We start from the raw sequence: 9957 nt of genomic DNA on the forward strand, positions 1-9957 counted from the left end.
CTGGGAGATACAATTTTAAAACGTTACATATTAATGGCCTGTTTGATAACCATAGTATTTCTACCGTCACTTCATCATTTGGTTCATCAGTTTATGTTGTTGCGTTAATGATCTTGGTTGTATTGTGTTTGAGACAAAGCAGGACACAATGTCTTAAAACCATGTCAACATGGCTTGTTCGAGTTTAAGGATTACTATTCGGAAGTCCATGTCTACTGTCAAGTACAAGAGGCCAAAAGCAGCTTGCTCGATCATTTCTTCGCAGAGTTGGGTGCAGAGGAGGTGAATTATTCCCTGCAAGAGCAAAATTTACGTAAAGATTTGAAAAGAACAAGAAGGTAAGAGCAGGAGAGGTGAATAATTTCTTTGTTAGGAGTTAGAATTTATCAAATAGGATCTCAGTAATTCTTTTGATTCATGATTAGTTACCGCTTAATTACCACGAGGAAATAAAAGAGCGATTAGCTTTAGCTTTTTACCTTGGCTTCGTGGCTTAGCGAACTTCTGTCATCACCTTGGCTTCTTGGTTTGTTTTCTGAAATCAGAAGAAAACTACTAAACCAGATGTCATGGTTATGACCTAAAAAAACTCTGTTTGCATTATATTAGCTTCACCGTCGATTTGAACGTTTCCGGATCTAGCCGACTTTTACATTCCTTTTTCGAAGCTGCTTGTTTCAACACCAGATCCATGTATTTTTCGCCCAACAGAAATATATCATGTGTTTCAAACACATTTTTTTCTTATCGGATCACCTACAATATTTCTTTGAACTTAGCATGAATGTTTACATGACACGTCAAAATTCGTGCTAAAATATAATAGAGTTGCAGAAAAATAAAACAAAAATAAACATATCAAATAAATACTAAACTATTAATAATGCTCAATAGAAAACTTAAAATAGAGCCAAATATCTTTAAAAAGCTTCAAAGGACAAAATAAGTAAATAATAACAAGAACACAACAAGCTTTTTACGACTTAAAAAGATTTAGCAATGGTGGTTGTCCGGCGTTCTTTATAAGACTCTTTGCAAATTTTCCATACGGCTTTAAAAACTTTTGCTTTGACGTTGTACACACCATAATCAACAGGCCCAGCGGAACCAACATTACATGTACGATCATAATTATCGTGGCTGTAATATGTCTGGTTCACATCCTCGAAACGCAGAAGCTTGTACAAACATTGAAGAGTTATCACCCACAAAAAGAATGTGGTAGGTCGTGTGGTTTTTCATGCGGTGCATAATCATGTGTAAGAATGAGGTAGTTTATTGATTTTTCATTACAATTCGAACAACTTAAAGGATTGTTGTAATCTTATTAGATTAGGAATGTGATTGTGTAAATCCTAACATATCTAAACATATCTCTTATATTCCTATTCGTAGTTAATTATCTATTAAGAGTTGTAATCCTAAAATGGTAAGGAATTAACCATCCCTACTACTATAAATAAAGACACAATGGGGTTGAATAGAACAAACCTCACAATTACACATATCTCTCTTTACTATTGCCGCACCCTCTCGCTCTAGCCTCCATAATTATTCAGTAACTTATGCTTACAACAAGAATAAAATTTTCATAAAAATAAATTAGGATAATCTACATAATTTTTTTTTCTAAAAAAAAAAAGTTACTATAACAACATGTCCCAAGATTTAATTACAGATTTTTGGAACGAGGGCAATTTGGTCTTTTCACACTTGAAAGGTATTTTGGGATGTTACTTTGTTAATTGGTCCTTTATGTGCTTAGGAACAATTGTTTGTGACGTTTCCACCTTCGCTAGTTTGCGTGGCTCTTCAACGGTGAAGTATATGTAAGTAGACCCTTCTAAAATGCATATTTTACTGCTAGAAATGCATACATAAAGAGCTTGATTTAATGACTACGTTTTATGAAACGTTTTATAAGTAAATTGATATCATGCTTTACTGAGAATATTTTGGAATACCATGCTTTACCGATTTCATGTTTTTTGTAGTATATATAATTGATGAGTATATACTATGAAGATGTTTTCTGATATGTTGTTTGAGCTACTGAGCTTTACTGATATATATATATATATATATATATATATATATATTGGGATAGGATAAAGGGACAAATATTTTTATAAATACTTTTACACTCTTTTTAAGCCTTTTGATTACATGACATCCAATGGTTCTTATTTATTCATTAGATGACATGGATGCTTATGTGGATTTTAACTAATATTAAAGATAAAGTAAATCTAAAAAAAAACATAAAATCTGGAAAATTAAAAAAGGAATAAACCCTAGTTGTACTCGGTCCTTGTTACATAAAATAAGATACATTGCATACTAGCTTTAAAAGCTGGTACGAAGAATAATAAGATACATTGGAATGGAGTAGTAGGGTTCATGCCGTTCATCATATCACTTATGTGCAAATGGAGTATTTTCTCTGGACTTAGGAAATTGAAAATGCGATAATCCTATTTTGCAAGTTCTTATTTTCACCTTTGAATTCTACATAGTCAAATTTGTAGAACTAGATTTTGGTTTCCCAAGTCCATAATTTGTAGAACTAGATTTATTTGCACCTAAATGATTTGATTTAATTATTTTTTTATATGATTAATATCAAGATTGGCTTGGGTGTATTGTTGTTGCTGCTCGACGACATTGTTTAGGGTTTCCTTGATTTGGAATTCCATTTAATTAATAACAATAAAGGGGCTGTTTTGTTACAGAAATATATATTAGTTAAAATCCACATAAGCATCCATGTCATTTAATGAATAAATAAGAACCATTGGATGTCATGTAATCAAAAGGCTTAAAAAGAGTGTAAAAGTATTTGTAAAAAAAAATTGTCCATTGATCCTATCCCATATATATTTTGGAAATATATTATGTTCAATGATTTTGTACGTAGGTAGTGGTCACTGTTATGGCTACATGCCAATAGATACTTATATATGGCTGCGGGCCAAGAGATACTTATATATGGCTAAAGGCCAAGAGATACTTATATGTGGTTGCGGGCCAAGAGATACATATAAATGGTTACGGGCCAAGGTATACTTTTATATGGCTACGGGCCAAAAGATTGCTAGTTTGCTTTTCCTTTTTGTGTGAAGGAAGAGAAAGAACAAGTTACTCATCCATATTGCAGACACATAAAATAGTCTTTTGTAATAATCTTTGTTTATTTATTCTCTTAGAAGCGCATAACGATGATATAAAAAATGACATTTCACACGAATTAACAGAGAGACTAGCACTTTTTTTTACCCTAAACCCTATTATTATGTAACTTTGGTTTTTTTGTATGATGAACTTATTGTCTGACAAAGAAAAATACTTACATTATGTTTGGATGAGGGAAATAAACTTGGAATTTTGATAAAAGACAGAATTTATAAATTGACATGCATCAATTCTCTTGTTTGGATTCATAAACATAGAAATTTAGAATTTCCGCATGGAAAAAAAACTTGGAATTTGGGACCTCCAATTCCCAAGTTTAAATTCCATGTAAATAGGTGTCATTTTCCAATTTCTATGATTGAGAGTTTAAAAACAACAAATTCCATATTCAATTCCATTGTTCTTTTAGGTTATCCAAACAAGAAAATTCACAAATTCTATAGAATAAAATTCCATCATTTAAATTTCCGTCATTTTAAAATTCCTTAGTAATCTTAAATTTCTTCATCCAAACATAGTGTTATTCAAAATATTGAAAATTCTTTAAATACCTAGTCGAAAAGGAGGGGAAAAAAAACCACATAAAAAGTAAATTTTCGTGCGCGTAGTTGTAGGTTTTTCAGCCCTTTTTTTTTATAAAAACATTATAAGTATGTTTATTTTTGGGTTTAATATTCAAAATAACATTCTACGAAAAGTAATATTAGATAGACCAAATATATAGACAAATTTGCAAATCATATGATTTGTCCCTCGTAGGAAACAAATACATTAATCAACACTTTAGTAATAATTCAATCATCAACAACCATGTTGCATATTTTACAAAACTTGAGTTAAATTTTTTATCTCTCTCACATTACCAACAAAGAGTAATGCTAGATAAACCAAGTTTTTTAGACCAAATTTGAAGTATATGATGCGTCACTAATTTTATTGAGGGTTACTTAAATTTTTATTACATATTAGAGAATGATTTCAATAGGTTAGTAGGTCGGTCTTGGTATTGAACTTGCAAGTCTCAAATACGTATTTTGTTCATATTCTTGTAGTCTTTTCAAAATATTTATACAATTTGATTAACAATCAGAGGATGTGCATGTCTCATATTCGGGCATTATGCCTTGCATTACAAGATATCGTTGATTTGGCAAATAACAGAAAACCAACTAACTCTAACTGTATCATTATCTTAACCAACCTCTCCCAATTCTAATTACCAAAACAACCTCGCAACAGAATGTTGATGGTTCTGCTAATTAACAAAATATAGGGGCAAAAATTAAAACACAAATATAATTTTCCTCCCACCAATTGGAGTCAGAAAATCCCCAAAATAACCTCAACTTCTTACCATTTTTTTATTATATAAGTAAATAAAAGCAGAGCAGTAGAGTCACAGAGAGTCTCATGCATCGTCGTCTTCCTCCCAAAGCATCAACCTTCAAGATGAATTAGTTCTGCAGAAACCCTACATTCATCTTCTCCATCGACACCCATTTCCCAGAAATCCAAACAACCCACTTCCATTCTTCAAGATTTCATCTTTGTCGTCTCCAATGGCAACTTCTTCGTCTTCTCCCTCCCACCAAGATGACCCACAAAAGGTCCAATTCCCGTTGGACTCTGCCGCGTACGAAAACCTCCAAGAAATCGGCTCTGGCGACAAGGTCTTCGTCTACAAGGCCGTCTGCGTCCCCATGAACTCTGCAATCGTCGCAATCAAGTCCGTCAACCTCAATCAATCCGCTGCCCATTTCGAGAGTAAGCTGCGCGACACCAAGACTCTGTCTCTTTCCCACCCCAACATTCTCGGCGATCATTGCTCCTTCACCACCGCCGAGCGCCGTCTCTGGGTGGTCATGCCGTTCATGACCTTCGGCTCTCTGCAATCCGTAATAATCGCCCCTTCAGCTTTCCCGGAAGGATTACCAGAGCCCTGCATTGCAGTCGTCCTGAAAGAGACGCTAAACGCCCTGTCGTATCTCCATGGCCACGGACGCTTCCACGGCGACATCAAGCCCGGAAATATCTTGGTTGACTCTGATGGGTCCGTTAAGCTCGCAGATTTCGGGGTTTCTTCTTCTTTCTACGACGCCGATTTTTCAACTGAGGCAAACGACTCTACAAGGCCGTATTGGGTGGCGCCCGGCGGAGGTGGATGCAAGGCGGATATCTGGGCATTTGGCATCACGGCGCTGGAATTGGCTCTGGGCGGCCCTCCCCTGTCTGGCTTGCCGCTGTTATTGGGGACTCAAATTATGAAGGTCAAGAACAGGTTCCGGCTTGCGGATTACGAAAACATCATCAAGGATTTCCGGAACCAGAAGTACTCTGCGGCTTTCAAAGACTTGGTAGGTTCTTGCCTTGATCGGGACCCGGAGAAGAGGCCGGCGGCAGAGGCGCTGCTGAAGCACCCGTTTTTCCACGACTGCGGGGGCAAGGACTATCTGGTGGGGACTGTGCTTCCGCATTTGGAGAGCGTCGAGGAGAGGTTCAAGAAAAGAAGCAGGGGTTTGGCTCACGTGTTGGGCAAGGTAGACTATGAAGAAGTGAGGGGTGAGGATATGGGGTTTGAAGGATGGAATTTCAATGTGGACGACTTTGTTTTCAACCCAGTTTTTTCGATTGCGTCGTCTTCTACTCCCAGCTCTGAGTCTTCCGACGGCATCGAATTCCGGCTATCAGCATGTGTAAGGAGGTTGGCAAAGCAATTACAGATTGTGATGATGACTACTGGTGAGTTGAAGGGAGCAATTGAGGCGCGCATTGAGGAACCCGTAGAGATTTGGATGATGAAGAATGCGTTGGAGAAAGAGAAGGAAGATATTATGGAGCTGCAGATTAAATTGAGGGAGTTTGTTTTGAACCCGATTTATCCGGCTGGGTTGTATACTACTGTGTATTCTACTTCCAGCTTTCCGGCAGATGGCGGCAACGCTCGGCTGGTGCGGTTGCTAGTGGAATCGCTGGTGAAATTGGTGAGAATTGCAGGAAAATTGGAAATACAGATTAAGAATTTGATGAGCATTATTGATGAAGAATTGGGAGGAGGAGGGGAGGTTGAGGCGCTGAAGAGGAAGTTGGAGTCTGAGCACCGAACATGTTTGGGGTTTCAGGTAGCGTTGGAGCTGATCAAGTTAAGCTTGGACCCTAATGAAAGAGATTAGTAAGATTTCTCCAGGAAATTGCATTTGCAGAGAGTTAGCTTTTTGAAAAAATTGGTCAACTTTTTGGATGCTTTTTTCATGGTGTTTAGGAGAGCATACATTTTCATGTATGAGATGTGCTATAAAGTGTTTAGATTCTGATTACATCATTTGGAATTTGTCATTTGTAAAGAAGCAAAGAATTAATGATCATTTGGTGTTGGATGATATATAGTTACTGTAATTTTCTTCCCATATATCTTTTGCTAACATTGAGAGAGAGAGAGAGAGAGAGTTGATACAAATTTTATCACTTTAGAGTGGGTGGGCGGGCGCAACTTAACTAGTTAAGCGCATTAACCTCTAGGCAAAAATCTTTGAAACTTCAATCACATAGTTCTCTATACAGTTTAACAAAAAAAAAAAACAACTCTCCATATGCAAGCCAACAAGAATCACAGAGAGCTTGTTAAAGAAATAGAGACACCTTTTATTACTTTTGTTTATGATACATTTTGTTGATCCGCATAAGATCTACTACAATACAATGTCGATAACATACATGCAATAAAATGAAAAGGTAAAAAAAAAATATTTAAAGAAAAAACATAAGACTTTGCAGTTTCAAGGTCCTATAGCCTTGTAAAAACAAACCCATAAACCTTTAACAAATTATAAAAAAAAAACCCCCCAAAACACTCTTAAGAAATAGGAAGAGGAGCACCATTCCACTCCTTCAAGCAATCCTGCAAAGGATTAATCAACTTCCCAGCACACATAGCATTGAAAACCTTGTCACATTCCTCACCTGGTGATCTCACCTTCTCACCAGTCAACAGATCTGTCCCCAACTCCTCCCTCACAAACTTGTACAAAGGGTAAGACCTGCATTCTTTGATCCTGTTTGGGATTGCTGTTTTCCCGTTCTCGTACTCGGCCCGGGTGGTTTCGACCTCTTTCGGCAAAAGGGTTTTCAGTTCCTCCTCAAAAGCTGCAATCTTTTGGAAAATTGAAGTGCTTGTACTCCTTTCCTTGTCACCATTGCTCAATGTATGCTCAACTAGTACATGCCTCAGTTTCTGCATTAGTGGATATGTAGCACTGCAAGGATCATCGATGTAGGCGAAAACATACTCTCGGTCAACAACCTTGAGGAGGTCTTTTTCGCAGAACCGAGGGGGGTGAAGCTCGCCGTTAAAGCCCACGGTGAGGACTCTCTTGGCAACCTGACTCACGAAATTTTAAACTCAGTAACATGCGATGAGCTGCTGAATTCGAAATTTTAAATGGTACTAACTATAAGACCTCCTGCATGAGTAGCTGTCCCGAAAAACTCAGCCATCCCCTCAGCGCAGCTGCCTGCAGGCTGGAGCGGGTTGCAGAGTTTTGTTACTTCAAATGATCCCAGTACCACGACACCCTTTATTTGCAACGTCGAAGCCCTGCAGGAATTCATCAAAGCAACGATGTACCGTATTGAGCGGTGTTTATGACGACATCAAGTAGTGAATCCGGCTAGTTTGCTTAAAGAAAATTAATGCTTGGATTGTCAAGTTTCAACTTAGCTGGTCTGGGGATGATGTTGAAATCGTGCTCTTTTTACAAAATCAAACGATGTCAAGAGATGAAGGATTCAAATGTGTACCCTCGGAGAATGTAGCGGTAACGACTCTTAACCATTGTAATTACAATCTAGTAATACTTATCTCAAGGTTTGCGAGATGTGTGCGTGTGTGTCTATGAGAGAGATCAATTGTTAAACAAATAAAGACACCTTTTTGTGACTTTAGATTATTAAAGATTTTGTTGATCTACATAAGATCCACTACAATGCAAATAACATATAGGCAATAAAATGATGTTCTCTATTCTCTCTTGCCGCCGCACCCTCTCCCTCCCCCTCTATAATTTTTTATTTAAATAGGCTTACAACAATTAGATAGTATTTTTGATAAAGTTATATATTTACACCAAGAGAGAGAAAATAAAGCGGTTACGAATTTGTTATTTTTCGAATACGAACTTAAGACCTCTTAAGACCTTTTTGAGGGCTTGCTTGAGTTTTAAACATTGGAGAATGATTTCAATAAGTTAGTAGGTTGGTCTTGGTACATGACTTGTAAGCCTCAAATACGTATTTTGTTCATATTCTTGTAGTATTTTCAAAATATTTATACGATTCGATCAATGAGCGGATGGGCTTGTTTCATATTTGGGCATCTTGCCTTGCATCCCAAGGAATTGTTGACATGGCAAATAACAGAAAACCAACTAACTCTAACTGTATTATTATCTTAACCGACCTCTCCCAATCCTAATTACCAAAACCACCTCGCAACAGAATGTTGATGATTCTGCAAATTAACAAAATCTAGGGGCAAAATTCAAAACTTACATATAATTTTCCTCGCATCCATTGGAGTTAAAATTACCAAAATAACCTCATCTTCTTACCATTTTTTATTATATAAGTAAATAAAAGCAGAGCAGTAGAGAGCCTTCTCCTCCTCCTCCTCCTCGTGAGCCTACTCCTCTCTGTGAACTTACTCCGCCCCATGAGCCAACTCAACCTCGAATTCTTATTACCTACAAAAGAAAACGCATTAATGAGGAAACTTCGAGTCGAAGGAACACAATTTTGAAGGATAAGTCAGAAGATTCTTTTGAAGACTATTTGACACACCTTTCAAGTTCAACTAGACTTGGCAATGAAGAAGATGATATTACCTTTGATTTGGATGAAGAGGATTTGAGTGAATAATTTCTTTGTTCGTATTTTTCTGAGTTAAACTTGTTTGTGACTTCTGCACTTTTGAATGACAATAGATATTTGTTTTACAAAGTTTTATACTTTATATAATCATATAATATAATTTTAGGTACCGTGAGGTGGCCTCGAGGCTATCCATAAAACGCCTTGCCTTCTCCTTTGCCTTTTAAAACGTTGATTGGTACCTAGATGGATGGATATAGACTACAGTATTAGCAGTTTAGTACTGTAACTATATCTGGATCCACATTATTTTGTAACTATATTTCGTGATGTGTTTTCGAAGTTTTAATTATATATGTAGTGGAAGGCGGAGAATCAAGGAACTTTTGGCAGCATATCTTGACCCAAACCTGCAGAGAGAAGATATTCCAACTGGTGTATCCTTTGCTTCAGGTGGCTCCGGTTGTGCTCCTCTAACACCAACAGTCTTTCTAGTTTCAGCAAGCAGCAGTGACATTTTGCGGTCCTATCCGAGCTTTATCCGAAAATTTCAGTATGATTTTCCTTCATATGCTGCTCTTCTGGTCAGATCGGCTTCTACATTTGTCAAAGTAAATCTAATCAAATGAAGTAACACACTTTAATTTTTATACATAAGTTTTGAAGTTATATTTTGAAGGATCTATATAGCCTCGTAACTACGAGATTTGGCTTTTTCAGCGCCGTAGCGATTGGTTGCACTCCATTGGAAAGAAGTTCAACAGGGTTACTGAGAGAGTGTTTCAAGCTACAAAACCAAAGAGCAGAGTTGTTCAATTCTATGCTGTCAACTGAACTAGATTACATCAACGCCAACTTTACAGATGCCAAGCTAGTCTTTTTGGATATCTAGCACCATTCTCT

General features: G+C 37.0%; 2 protein-coding genes across 2 annotated transcripts; one reads left to right on the forward strand and one right to left on the reverse strand.

Moving 5' to 3' along the window:
* The first annotated feature begins 4660 nt into the window (after window positions 1–4660).
* Window positions 4661–6460, forward strand: LOC126620321 (serine/threonine-protein kinase BLUS1-like). The gene has a single exon (XM_050288794.1). It carries the CDS (start codon window positions 4752–4754, stop codon window positions 6360–6362), a length of 1611 nt encoding a protein of 536 aa, XP_050144751.1. The 5' UTR covers window positions 4661–4751; the 3' UTR covers window positions 6363–6460.
* A 347-nt stretch (window positions 6461–6807) lies between these two features.
* LOC126614373 (phenylalanine ammonia-lyase-like) lies at window positions 6808–9571 on the reverse strand. The gene is made up of 2 exons (XM_050282033.1): window positions 9465–9571; window positions 6808–7571 (listed from the first exon to the last, which is right to left on the reverse strand). The coding sequence occupies exons 1-2, from the start codon at window positions 9569–9571 to the stop codon at window positions 7043–7045; spliced, it is 636 nt and encodes a 211-aa protein (XP_050137990.1). The 3' UTR covers window positions 6808–7042.
* Window positions 9572–9957: the final 386 nt, after the last annotated feature.

Source organism: Malus sylvestris, chromosome 1 (assembly GCF_916048215.2).
Source record: "Malus sylvestris chromosome 1, drMalSylv7.2, whole genome shotgun sequence".
NCBI classification, from domain to species: Eukaryota; Viridiplantae; Streptophyta; class Magnoliopsida; order Rosales; family Rosaceae; genus Malus; species Malus sylvestris.